Raw genomic sequence first — 13,849 nt, forward strand, 5'->3', positions numbered from 1 at the left:
CAGTAGCCAGAGCCAGGGATCCAAGCTGGGTATTCCAACATGGACAAGGGGATCTTACCACCTGCCCCACTGGTTTTGCCACACTCTGCAGGACAGAACCTTGTCCCATGGGACAGTGATGTCAAACCTATGCTGGTACCACACTGGGAGTGGGACTCTGAGACCTTCCCTGTCGGAGCCCCACCACAGCTCACCCCCAGAGGATTCCTGAGGTGCCCCCCACCACATTGGGATCCAAGTGGAGGCTCCTAAACCAGCAACATGGGCCCTGAGCAGCTCCTGGGTTCTGAGAAAAGTAGATTTTGCGGGGGCTGGTGTTAGGGCATAGCTGGAAAGGCTGTCACTTGCTCCACTTTCCGTCCAGCTCCCTGCTCATGGCCTGGGAAAGCAGAGAAGATGGCCCAAGTGTTTGGGACCCTGTATCTGTGTGGGAGATCTGGGGGAAGCTTCTGGCTCCTGGCTTCAGATGGCTCAGCTCCCGCCCTTGCAGCCATCTGGGGAGTGAACCAGCAGATGGAAAATCTCTCTGTAATTCTGCCTTTCAAACAAATAAGTGAATCTTTAAAATTAAAAAAAAAAAAAAAAAACAAGCAAGCAAGTAAGCAGGATGGGGTCCTGTAGGGCGGCAAACAACCTTGTTTCTGTTTCTGCATTCCAGGCTTGAACCCCCGGCAATAGTCTGGAGCCCCAGTCTTCTCATGTCCCAACAATGTGTGCCCACCCAGGATGTGCCAGGCCCGATCAGATGCTCAGCAGAGCCTGGGGGACAGGAATAGGGTGTGGGTGGGGACTAAAGTGACCACGGACAATGTGTGTGCAAGATACGAAGGTTACTGCATGGCAGTGCCAGGTCTTGGTGCCATTCCCAAACCAGGCAACAAGGGAATCAATCTCCCCAGGTGATGGTCCCCTGGGGGCAGGACTCTGTGGGCATCTGGCCTCTGGGTGCCCTCACACGTCCCATTTCACGGCTAAATGTGTGTGGCTCCTTGCTCTGTGATCCCCCAGGGCACTGCTGCTTAATTAGGACTCAGCCTGGACCCAGAGCTGAGAAACCTGCACTTGTCAACTATAATTCCCAGCTCTGGGAGGGGGCGGGCAGCCAGGCAGAAAGAATGACCTTTTCAATGAAATGAGTCAGTTTCCCTGTATGCTAGGCAACCAGGCCAGTGGGGGCTGCTGGGGGAAGGTGGGCAGATGGGGCTGGGTCCCAGCGCTGCCGGGCGGGAGATGGGCCTCCGTGCTGCCCTCCTGTCTACCAGGGAGGCACAGATCTGAATCCCTGACAGCTACTGTAGGGACCTGGAGGTTCCGTTACCTACTCAAGGTCACATGGCACCAAAGCACAGGGCCAGACTCCAATCCCAGACTGTCCCCAAAGCCGCCGCTGTTCTCACTGTACCTCCCAAGATGGGTGGATGAGAGCGACACCCCCAACCCTGCTTGCCCTGGCTCTGCTGGTGGCCAGAAGTCCAGACCCTGTCCCTGAATCCTTGGAAGGCACAAAGGGGGAAATTGGGGGCTATGAGAGTCCCCGTCAGTCCTCTAGTGGGGAAGGCCTTAGACGAGAGCAGGAGAAAGGAGGACCCCTCGGTGGCTGGCTCTGACGACCAGGAGACTGGGTACAGGGAGGGAGGCATGAAGAACTGTGAGCTATTGTCACAGGAGGGGATGGACACCTGCTTTTCTGGAGTAGGGGAGAGGGGTGTGACCTGGCCTTGAACTAGAGGCCACTGTCCATCTGCCTGTGATCCTGGGCACCCATCAGGGTTACCAATCACCAGGCAGGTGAGATGCAGGCTCAGGACTTGTGGCTGTAGCCGTGTCCCACCCTGGGGACAGCAGCTCATTTCCTTTCCTCTACATTCTCCTGTGTGCCAAGGAAGGAGCCCCCCCCCCCCCCCCCCGCTGAGAAGCAGGGTTTCCTGCCAAACAACCCTCTGGGCTCTGAGATGCCAGCAAGCCCCCATCCCTCTGGTGAAGGGAACCTGTTTGCTCTGCTAACCAGCTCAGGTGAAAAGGACCCCATCCTTCAAGCTCAGACTGGGCCACTTTCTCAGTGCAATAACCTGAGGTTGTGGGACCGACTGGCCAGAGCCTGCCCAGCCTCTGTGCTGGACACCCCTTTTCAGGCCAATCAAGGGCTCCGGCTCCACCTCCACCCACTGCAGGTTTGCACTGGGGGGTCCTGACCCACACCTCCCCCAGGGCAGCTTGGCGGGCTCAGTTTCACCTCCTCGTTCAGAATCTCCTGGCACGCCGAGTAATTCACGCGGGCGGCCCAGCTGCCATTGGCCAAGCACTCCCGGTAGCCATTGTCTGCAAAGGGAAGAAAGGGGAGCAGTCAGCAGCCCTTCGCCTGTGCCATCTCAGGGCTGCCTGGCCTGGGTCTCAGGAGCCAAGCTGGGGAAAGGGGCTGCCTCACTCCCCATCTTCCTGCTCTTTCTCTTGGCTGGCCCCAATAGGGCTGCAACGGCCACAGCTCTGCACCCATACCCCCACCACAGCTGGCAGGTGACCCTGGCTGTTTCTTGGCAAGCCTGTATGAAGCAGAGGTCACATGGCAGGCATTCTTCTAGAATCTCCAGAGAGCTGAGAAGGAGTCTTAACACTAAGATTGCTACAGACCCCTGCTGCCGGCCTGACTCCTTCGCCAAGAGCTTCATCCCCAAACACGCTTCTGGCAGCAGATTCTGGTTCCGACTGCAGGCCACGCTGGCTGGAGGACAAGAGGAGCCAGAGGCACCTGTGTAGGTGACCTTGGCCACCACCTTTCCTTGGATAGGGTTCAGCCCTGGTTCCCAAGGGACCACCAGCTGGTGACACCAGGATCAGAGGGAGATGCTGCATGGGGGTAGGAGGAATCTAGGCCTGCACCTCTCCCCACCCCAAACCTCCAAAGGGCCCATGGCCTGGCCTCCAGCCTAAGGCTCCTGGGCCTCTGCCTGCAGCTGGCCAGTGGGGACACGGGGCCAAGCTAATGTCCATCTGCCCCCAACCTGCCCCTGCCTTGTCTGTGGCCTGATCTCAGGCAGGACTGAGCCCATGGGCCACAGCTGGCCGAGAGGTGGTGAAGTTGCCGACCTGTAAGAGCAGGGTGCAGCCCCTGAAGGGGAAGAGGCAGCTACAGGGCCAGAGGACCCCTGGGGTTCTGCCAGGTCCAGGAAGTGCCAGGACCAGGACCTGGGTTCCAATCCTGGCTTATCCTGAGGCACAGTCTCTCTGATGCACAGTTTGCCTCTCTGCCAGCTCCATCCTCCCCAAGGCTGGGCTACCCCCATTGGTGATGGGGGGGCCAAGGGGCTGCAAGTGTCCAGGCTGGCAGGAGCAGCTGCCAGGAGGAAGGGACCTCTTTGTGTTCAGCTGCCCAGTGAGGCTCACGGGAAAAGGGGTATTTTTGGAACAGCTTCCTCTTGCTTTGAAGAAGGGTGGCAGCAGAGGAGGGAGGAGTCTCACAGCAGTGAGCGAGGGGCTCCCCGCTCCATCCCTGGAAGGCAGAGCCCACATGGAGGGACTCCCCCTGCCACACACACACCCTGCCCAGCATGGGAGGGGACACTGGGATCCAGGGCCAGCCTCAGGGACCGCACACAGCCCGCACAGGGCTGGGGGCCTCTTCCTCCCTTGCTTGTATGGGTGAGGGCCCCCCGCTTGCAGCTGTCGCTCTTTCTGTAAGCCAGGGCCTGAGTCACTAACAGGGATGAGTGAATGAAACCTGAGTGAGGCAGGTGGCATGGCAGGGAACTGCAAAGCCTGGCCATGGGGTTTGAGGCCTCAGGAGGGGCAGAGGTTGACGTGGGGACCATGCATCAAAACAGACCCTTGGCCAGTCCTGCCCCCTTCCCTGGGCTGCAAGTCAAGCCCCTGGATCTAAAACCCCAGCCACTAGGTGGGGTGGTGGGGGACTGGGCTGGTCCCGGAACCTCTCTAAGTTTGGGGGTCTCAGTTGTGAGGTTGGGGCTATTCCAACAGCTCCTGTTTTGCATCGCAGGGCTGTGCAGGCTCAGACAAACCAACCTGGCTTGCCGGCTGCTGCAGGGATGCCAGCCAGACCTGAGTGCAAATTCCAGAGTCACCACCAGTGACCTTGGCCAGCTCCCTCAGCCAGAATTATATAACGGTGACGCTGTCTTCTAGGGACGTGGTGGGAGCTAGCACACTCAGTGGAATGCAGAGCTGGTCCCGGGCAGGTGTGGGCTGCACCCACACAGGAATGCTCCTGTCATCTCCCACCTCGTCCCACCCCAACTGCCCCCCAACCCTGCCCTTACTTGTGGTGTTGTAGCGGACCCCGTAGAAAAAGGCAGGGCAGGGCCGTACCACCAGCTGCCCTGCAGGGCTCCGGGGCCAGCAGGTGCCAATGAGATCCACAGATGCGTTGCACTGCAATCCTGGGGGCAGAGACAATTGGTGAGGCAGAGCAGGGTCCCCAGCCAAGGCCCCAGGTAGGCAAAGGACCCCCATCCCAAGGCCTGCCCACCGCCCCAGTGGTCAACACGCGTGGCTCAACTGGGGACAGGATAGCAGTAAGGATCTCAGCACAGGGAAGGCACCAGGGGCAGGAGTCTGCACTTAATGCTATGGCACTAGGGAGCCAGTGTGGGTTCCAGAACAGAAGAGGGGCAAGGAAGGCTGGAGGTTGTGGATGGCACACGGAGGTAGGCCAAGCATGCTCCAGACGCCTCTCTCAGTGGCAGACTGGCACTGTGGAACTCTCCCAGAACATTCTGGAACAGGTCCAGTCCCCTGGTCTCTGCTGGACCCAGTACAACTGACCCCATAACAGACTCTTAAGACAGGTATCACCCCCCCTCACCCATCCCATTTACAGTGGGCGACCAGGCTCCCGGGTGTTTGGGACACATTCATTCCTGTGGGCCTTGGGTCCCCAGCTCCAAGCCAGGACAGATAAAGCACCTCCAAGGAGCCGGCACACCTGGAGAAGGAGCCCAGGTCTCTAAGCCCCTGCTCGTTCCACCAGCCCCGCTCTCCCTGCCCTGGAAGGAGCTGTAGCTTGGCCAGGTGGCAGCTGCGCTGAGATGGGGAGACCGCTTCTTGAATCTACCTCCAAGCTCTTGCACTTGTAAACCTGTAAACTTGACTCCTAGACCAGACTGTGGACCCCTCTGTACTTCCCCTGTGCCTTACAGGGGGAAGGGGCTGTTGCATAGCAGGTGCTCAACGGACAAATCGAGTGGGGTGAGCCAAGTTCTGAAGAGGAAAATGAATGGCAAGAGAGTAACGAGCCTCCCGGGGACCCCCTTCCACTTCTGCCAGCAGCAGCCTTGACCAGGGCTAGGACAGGAATGGCCTCTGGATCTTGAAGACCTTGCACTGGCTGTGCAGTGCTGGGCTGCAGACAGTGCTGGCCTGCCCCAGCTTCCACAGCTGCATCGACACCAGGTGTTTGAGAATGAAAAGAAAAAGCTCTGCAAAAGCGTTCTGCAAATGGTTGGTGATCCAGGCATCCGCACCTGCAGCTGCACGGGTGTGGGAGACCTAGAACCAGGCACTGCAGAGTGACCCAGGAGCCCATGCCTGCCTGGGCTGAGGCCGGGGCTCCTCTGGGCCTCAGCTGCCCTGTATGCCAAGTGAGGATGGCAGCAGTTGCCTCAAAGGTCACTATACTAACTGGGCTAATCCACCTCGGATTCCTGGAACAGTGCCTGGTAAGGAGTTGGCACCACTTGGGGCATTTTTAACAGTAGGGAACAGCAGCCCTGCTACCCACAGCTGCCAGACAGCAGAGACTGGCACCTCGGCTGCAGGAGACAGTGCAATGTGCAGCTCTAGGAGACCTGTGGCCAGTGCATGGGGGTTACCTGGGGTCTCAGGAGGAGGGGAGGGAGGACTCACCAGAGGTGTTGCTGGCCAGTGACAGGCTCTCACAGTGCTGGTCCTGCAGGAAGGTGGAGACAGGTTCCAGGCCCAGGAGCAGAAGGGCCTGTGGGCACAGGGAGGTGGGAGACAGGGTTAGACCAGGTCAGGCTAGGCTGGGGGAAAAGGAACAGTCAGAATACTGTTGTCCTGGAGCTTGCATTTAGCACAGCAAGTTAAGCCATCTCCTGGCATATGAACATCTGATATGCACTCCAGGGCATGTCCCAGCGACTCCACTTCAGAACCAGCTCCCTGCTAATGAGCCTGGGAAAGCAGCAGAGGAGGGTCCAAGGGCCTGAGCCCCTGCCCCCACATGGGAGACCTGGATAAAGCCCCTGGCTTCCCCAGACACTGGGAAAATGAGCAAGCAGATGGAAGCTCTGTCTCTCCCTCTCTTTCTGTAACTCTGCTTTTCAAATAAATGAAATGAATCTTTGAAAGACTTAAAAAAAAAATCCTGGAGTCTTATTTATGATGCAGCTTGTCACGACATACTGGAGAAAAAGGCCTCACTGCCCGCCTCTGCACCCCTTTCCAATCAGACCTCCACGCATCCCACCCCTCCCTGGACCCCAGGACCTCAGCAGTCCTGTGAAAGAAACTACCTTCCTGCTGATCCTCTCTCTTTGCCTTCCCCGCCCCCTCTCTCCCATGATGCCAGTGGCTCTGCCCCTTCCCCCTCTGCCACCTGCCTTCCCAAGTGCAGGGAGCTGTCCCCTCTCCTAGTAACAGCCTGTACCCTGCACCTGCTGGTCCTTGCCTGCCTGGACCCCAATATCATCCACTCTGACCCTAGTACCTGTCTGAGCCCCTGTGGCTTGGCTTATCTAATCCCTGTCCTGTTGTGGTGCTTTCTGCTCTCCCTGCACTGCCCCCAGCCCAGTGCCGAGCACCCAGGACCCTTCCAGCACCTCCCAGGTCAGGGCTGTGATGGGGCATCCATCTCTTGGACCCCCAAGAACTCTCCCACACTTTATTCATCAGTAATGAAGCTCCACAGTCTCTAGAGGGATGAGGAAACAGCTTTGCTTTCAATTACTATGGAAATGCAGGCATGGAGTGGGAGGAAGCCATGGGGCTCTGAGGCCTGGCACCACCGCAGCCTGCCCAGGGCCCACACCTCGAGTCTAGCCCAGCTGCCTGCTGAGGGTCACCCTGGGTCACTGCATGCCGTGTTTGGGGACATTTCAGAGGTGAAGCAGTGATGGAAGCTTGTGCTCTATTTGTCTTGCTTTCCAACCCTCAAATAAATAAAAACCCCAGCTGTAAAATGAAGCCTGCCGTGCTTCGGGCAACACAGGAACCTCCACCTTCTCTACCAGGCCTGCAGGTAGTGCTGGGCTCCAGCTGCCGCGCACCTGTGTCTCGCTCGAATCTCAGCTTTAAATGATCCCTGGGGATCGTTTTTTAAAGAAGCATGTATTTGAGGGCAGCATGGTGGCGTAGCACGCTAGTCCCCCACCTATGGCGCCTGTGCCTTTTGTGTACCATACGGGCGCTAGTTGCTTGGCTACTCCACTTCTGACCTAGTTCTCTGGTATAGCCTGGGAAAGCAGCAGAGGATGGTCCAAGTCCTTGGGGTCCTGTAACCACATTCTATTCTGTCCCCAGAGGCAGGCGGCTCAGCTGCCGGGCCAGAGGTTTCTTCTAGAAGGACCAGAGAATCCCGCTCATGGGCCTCCTCGCTCCCACATTGACTCAGTGGCAGCTCAGCTCAGGGGGTGGAGTCGGACTCAGGCCCCACCAACTGCAGGGTGGGGGGTGTTCCGCCTCTCTGCTGGACCCCACCCCGGGAGCGGCGCCACCCTCCACACCCCCGACCTCAGAGGCCGCCTCTCCTGCTCGCTGGCTCCTCCTGTGTCCCCACACTTCGGTCCCCTTGTCGCCCAGGAGCTCTGCAGTTCCAGAACCCCTACCCTTGGCTGCATCCCATCCTGCCTCCTCTGTCCCCCAAGACCAGATGGTCCCGTGAGCACTCCACTGTGCACCTGTCCCAGATTACAGGCCCAGTCCTGGCCCTGCGCCCTTGCAGTTCCCAGGAGTGGGTTCTGGCCTTGCCCTGCCTGAGGACACAGCACCCATGCACCCAGGCTAGGAGACAGCAAGCACGCCGAAGTCCTGGTTCTTGCATCACAGCCGATCCACTGCCTGGAGAGCCCCAGTCCCAGCCGCAGGGGCCCAGCGCCCTGACACTGCTTGTTGGGACACCTCCCAGTGCCACTGTAGTCTTCTCCCAGCCAGCGGCACCTGGCCTGGCACTGCCTCTCCCTCCGCGGAGGGGCTGCAAAGTGTCAGGCTTCCTCCCACAGGGAACTCCGGCCTCTCCTGCCGGTTCCTCTCCATGTCTGCCCATCGCCCGTGCAGTGGCCACCATGCTGTCTTTTTCTCCAACGGCAATGGCTGCCCCGAAGTCCCAGTTCGCTCCTAATTTCCTCTGCAAACAGACGCCTCTGAGTCACACACGGGGTGAAGAGCAGGCCAGGCCACAGAAGCCCTGTCTTCCAGAGCGCTCGCTAGCAGTTCGCTCCTCGGCAGACCCTGGCATGCAGGGAACGCTCTAGCAGACCATCCCTCTACCAAACTGTATGCATTGCTGCGTTTTGAATCACATGGGAGTTCAAGGGTTTGTCTCCACCCCAGCCCATCTCCTTGCAGAGCCGGTGTTGAAACACTGAGCTTTCAGGCAGATGGAAGTGGCACCACAAGTCTGAGCCTGGCAGAGCATCTGGCTCACTCACCAGCTACAGCCTTGCTTCTGTGCCCCAGCCCTCCAGAAAGGTCCCAATTCCATGCTGTGCCTCGAGGGGGGTGTTGCAGGTTAAGCCACTGATTGGACATGTGTATTCTGCATTTGAATGCCTGGGACCCAGCCCTGCCTTCGCCTCTGCTTCTGATCTGGCTCCCTGCTCCAGTACCTGGGAGGCAGCAGCCTAAATGAGTGGCTCCACCTGAGCAGAGTTCCACGCTCCTGGTTTTGGTCTGGCTGGACTCAGCTCTTGCAAACATTTAGTGGGTGACTCTGCAGGTGGAAGATCTCTCTCTCGCCCTTTGCCTTTCAAATAAATGCATCTTTTTAAACATACATATTATATATTATATTTGAAAGTAAGATTTACAGAGAGAAGGAGAGACAAAGTCTTATATCCACTGGTTCACATCCCAAATGGCCACAATGGCTGTAGCTGACCCAATCCAAAGTCAGGCACCAGGAACTTCCTCTGGATCTCCCATGTGGTTACAGGACCCCAAGGACTTGGACCATCTTCTGCTGCTTTCCCAGGCCAGAGAGAACTGGATCAGAAGTGGAGTAGCCAAGCAACCGGCGCCCATATGGTACACAAAAGGCACAGGCGCCATAGGTGGGGGACTAGCGTGCTACGCCACCACGCTGCCCTCAAATACGTGCTTCTTTAAAAAACGATCCCCAGGGATCATTTAAAGCTGAGATTCGAGCGAGACACAGGTGCGCAGCAGCTGGAGCCCAGCACTACCTGCAGGCCTGGTAGAGAAGGTGGAGGTTCCTGTGTTGCCAGAAGCACGGCAGGCTTCATTTTACAGCTGGGGTGAAAGTCACACCCAAGGTCAGGAACTGTTTTGAGCAGCCAAGTGGGGACCAGGATCTGGTTCTCTGGGAGCCCGTGTCTAACCTTCAGGACACAGCAGGGGGTGGTGCCTTCAGTGTGGCCGGGCACAGACTAGGATAGGCGCAGACAGGAAAGATGGAAGCGGAAGAGGAGCAGTGCAGGGGTCTGGGGCAGGGGTGGAGGTGGGAGGGATGTGGCTGATAGGTGCCTGCTGCCTGTCCTGCTCCCCCTCCGCCCCCCGGCCAGCCAAGCTGCCATCGCCATTCCCAGCACAACTCCTGCATAAAGGTTAATCACACCCAGCAAATGCTTATTAGCCGCCATAAATAACTGCTTGGCTGAGGCTTGGGTGGGCTTTAAGGCACAAGAGTGCAATCCTTGAAGGGGGTGACGTGGTGAGTAACCTTTCAGGAAGGTCACAAAGGGCCCCTGGAAGGGGGAGGCAGGGTGGCCTAGAGGCAGCTGGGCCTGACCCCCAAGTGTTCCAGAAGACCAGGAGAGGGGGCCAGCCTCCTGTCACAGTCCCCCACAATTTCCACACGTCAGGACTGGGCTGGCCCAACAAAGCCAGACACCCAGTCGTGCCCCTGGCTGTGCTGCCCTTAGTGAGTCCCCCACTTTCTCATCTGTGAAATGGACACACTGAGGTCACAGGGATGGGGACACAAACAAGTGCCAGCGGGGTTCCTCTAGACCCTGCTGGCTGCCCCTCCCCACAGTGCTGCTCTGGGCTGGCTAGAGAGGGCTGCAGCCAGTCCTGCCTCTTCCCACCCCTACCCAACCTTTCCGGTTAGTGTTCCTATGTAAAGGGGGTTTTCAGCTTGAAAGGAAGCCGGTTTTTGGTGGGAAGGCCACCATATTTCATGATCTCCACAAACCCCTCGCTTGTACTCTGTACTCCAGAAGTACAGGGCTAAGTTCATGATCTTGAGGGAAAGATGGGGATTCGGAGGAGACCAAGAGGGTGGGCACACACAGCAGAATGGACTCAGGGCAGCATGCTGTGCCCACAGGGCGGGCTCCCACAGAGTACTGAGCTGCCAGGCAAGGGCAGGGTGGGACAGGATGCCATGAAGGACTCAGAGGCTGGCTTGGCAGATTCTCAAGCTTGAGCTCCCAGGTGGACCCAGGCAGCTCTTTCCACACTGGCCAGTAGCTTTGTCTGCAGGTATGGAGACTCAGGCCTGGCAAGGAGAGGCAGATGAGGGGACACCTGTTCTGAGTAGACCACTCCAGGCCGGGTCGGCTTCTATGACCTTCCCTAACCTAGGGTAGGGTTGTGGGGCCTGACTCTCCCAGCAGCCCTAGTTAGTGACCCCCCATGCAAGGCCTCCAGCCAGCACTGCCTCCTGCTGGCCACCCCCCATCTCCCACAGGCCCTCAGATGCAGAGTACCCCAGTTCCTGACTGCACATAATTTCCCACCTCACTGTTGAGGTGCAGCCCATGTGAGGCAAAGCCAAGAGCAGGAAAGCTAAATGCAGAAACTGGGAAGGGTCACAGATTACAGCGCCAGATTTCTGGTTCCCTGGCTGCATTTAGAAATGAAAATCAGCTTGCAGGAATAAAGCACGCATGGAACCAGCTTCTCCGAGGCCTACTGTGCGGGCCTCCAGGCATCTATGGCTGCCAGAATAAGAGTACTGGCAGTGGCACCCAGGGGTCAGGTCAAGCCAGGGTTCATGACACAAGCTGAGCGTGGGGAGCTGAGACCCCCACTTCCTGGGGCGCCACACGGGAAGCGCCTGACAGGCTGGCCAGGGTGAGACCAGGCGGGCACTGCACCCCCAGGACTTTCAGCCTCTTTTCCACCCCCACCCCCAGCCTGGTCCCCACTTAAGGCAAAGAGCCTGTGCTCAAACTAACCCCCTTCAATTAAAACAGGGGAGCAGCAAGACCTTTACTGCAGGCAGGGGAGAGAACATTTATTGTTACATCCAATTAGCTGAAATTGCTGCTGTGCATGGCAGGAGAAATGGAAGGAAAAATCTCCTGCCTACCGAGGGGAGGGGCCATCTGGGTAGCCCCGCCCCTAGGCCGCTGCTGGCCCCGCCCATGCTGAGCCCCAGGTCACAGCAAGCTCACCCCCTTCTGCCCATCTTCCTCTTGCCCAGGGGCAGCTCGCTGGGGCCATCTCTCCTCTGCCCCGACTTTGGACACAGCAGTTATACTGAAGGAAGAGTGCACCGGGGTGGACAGTGCAGGGCTGGGAACCTGCTCCGACCCTTGCAACACTTGCTCTGCGTCCGTAGATGAGTCACACCCCCATGCCCTCCTTGCCTCCATTTTTTTCCATCTGTGAAATATGCAGAGCGTCATGCTCTTTGTCCCCTTTCCCAGGACTGAACCCGCTTCGGCCCTGGGGCCTTCCAGAGAGTAGAAGTGTGTACCTCTCTTTAGGGGACTAGGAAGCTCCATGTAGCCTTGGTCAGTCACCCAGTTCCTCCATGCCTCAGCTTCTCCATCTGTAAGTGGGCCTGGCAGGGAGGTGGTGCCCTGCCAGCCTGGACCCAGTATACACAGTAAACACCTTCTCTGCTGCTCCCTTCCCAACTCGGCCCAGGAGTGTGCCTGCCCACCCAGCTGCTCTGCTCCCAGCAACCGGAGATCCATGGCAAAACCGGCCCCAAGGATGCCTTGATTTGCAGACACAGAGGTAGGCACAGTGGGTGCCTGGAACCCTGCCACCCCACCTGCCCTCATGCACATCATTTCCCCCTTCTTGTCAGGAATTTCTCTCAGCCTCTGCCCACCAGGGCTCCGTTTCCCCCTCCCTTCCTGGCCTAAGCTCCTGGCACTGGTGGAGAAAGTGACGCCCCAGGGTGTTATCTCAGTAACCGGCAGGGGCTGGGACAAAGGCTGCTTCTCTCCTGGCCTCCTGCCTGCCTTTGTTCCTTCTCACCCCAAGCCTGTATTCTCCAACAAGCCCTGTGCACAGGTTTCCTTTGCCTTGGATTCTGGTGCCTGGTCGCGGCCTGGCTCCCCCAGAGCTGGCAGTGGGAAGGCGGGCTGACCTGGTGGTAGGGCAGGGGATTGGAAAGCGGCTCAGCTTGGTTCTTAGGGAGAGGAGGAGAGGGGACCCCAGCCTGGGGCTCTGGTCTGCCCCACCCCATCCTGCTGGGAGCTGATGCACAGCCATGAGTGGGGACTCCCAGACCTGGGAGAGAAGGTCCCCAGGGGAATGGGAGGCAGAAGGAGGTGTTGGGACAGCTGCGCAGACACCAGCCACACAGGTGAGATCTCAGCTGTGCTCTCCAAGAAGTGTGGAGGGGAGACTCCAGTGCCTGGGGAACAGTCGGCCCTGTAAGGAGCTGTGACTGCACCCTGGCCGAGGCCCGGGAGGGTAGAGTAGAAGAATGAACTGGCTCAAGGCCAACACGGGCTCAAGAGGGTGAGGCTGTTTGTGCTGCAGAAGCAGCTGCCTCCTATGAGGCCACATTAGGATGGCTGCTGGTCAGGAAGGGGGGTGGGTCAGAGATTAGGAACCCCATCCTCCATTTCTGTACCCACCAGGGAAGTGAATGGGGTGATGTTGGAAGTTTCTAGACAGAGGCTGGCACCTGACCTAGGGGAGAGAAAACCCCCTTTTCCAACCTCACCCCAGCAGTGGGGGTACTATGTGCTTGACTCCCACTCTCCAGGTGCCCCTCCTCACTGTGGCATCAGAAGGACTCGGGGCCGCCTAGTCCTGGCAGGGCACTCCTGGCAGTGTCTGCAGATCCATTCTCGACGACAGCCAGAGGTGTGCTAGTGGGGGAGCCAAGGATGGCCCTCAGCTTCCTATAACGTCTGGCCAGTCCGCAGCCACCATCGGGGTGCAGGGACCCGGCCTTGGCCATGCTGGATCACTGGTTCGAGCCCTGGCTGCACCATTTCTCATCAGCTCCCTGCCAATGGCCTGAGAAAGCAGTAAAGGATGACCCAAGGTTTTGAGTCTCTGCCACCCGTGTGGAAGGCCAGGGTGGAGTTCCTGGCTCCTGGCTTCAGCCTTGCCAGGCTGGCTGTTGCACGCATTTGAGAAGTGAACCAATAGATTACAAATAAACATTTAAAAAGTAGATAGGGCCTGGCGCAGTACCCTAGTGGCTAAAGTCCTTGCCTTGCATGTGCCAGGATCCCATATGGGTGCTGGTTCGTATCCCAGCTGCTGCGTGCTCCCCTACTTGTGGCCTGGGAAAGCCACACCCATTTTGGAGACCCAGAAGAAGCTCCTGGCTTCGGATTGGCTCCGCTTCAGCCATTATGGCCACTTGGGGAGTGAACCAGTGGATGAAAGATCTTTCTCTCCCCTTCTCTCTGTAAATCTGATTTCCAATAAAAATAAATAAGTCTTTAAAAAAAAAGGAGATAAAGGAAGTTGAAGGAGGACCACCAGGTCAGTAGGT

At 58.1% G+C, this 13,849-nt stretch overlaps 1 protein-coding gene across 3 annotated transcripts in view; it reads right to left on the reverse strand.

Annotated features, from left to right (window-relative positions):
• Window positions 1–13,849, reverse strand: part of CRHR1 (corticotropin releasing hormone receptor 1) — a 28,767-nt gene that overhangs the window by 6,430 nt on the left and 8,488 nt on the right. The window contains exons 2-4 of one of the 3 annotated variants that reach the window (XM_040989178.1): window positions 5,857–5,944; window positions 4,272–4,391; window positions 2,234–2,319 (exon numbers count right to left, since the gene is read on the reverse strand). In XM_040989178.1, coding sequence (XP_040845112.1) covers window positions 2,234–2,319; window positions 4,272–4,391; window positions 5,857–5,944 — 294 coding nt within the window. Of the gene's footprint in view, window positions 1–2,233; window positions 2,320–4,271; window positions 4,392–5,856; window positions 5,945–13,849 lie in introns of those variants that run through there. The other 2 variants (XM_040989179.1, XM_040989180.1) reach the window with 2 other exon arrangements.

The sequence above is a fragment of the Ochotona curzoniae genome, unplaced genomic scaffold (genome assembly GCF_017591425.1).
Source record: "Ochotona curzoniae isolate NIBS_2020 unplaced genomic scaffold, NIBS_Ocur_1.0 contig_520, whole genome shotgun sequence".
Taxonomy (NCBI): Eukaryota; Metazoa; Chordata; class Mammalia; order Lagomorpha; family Ochotonidae; genus Ochotona; species Ochotona curzoniae.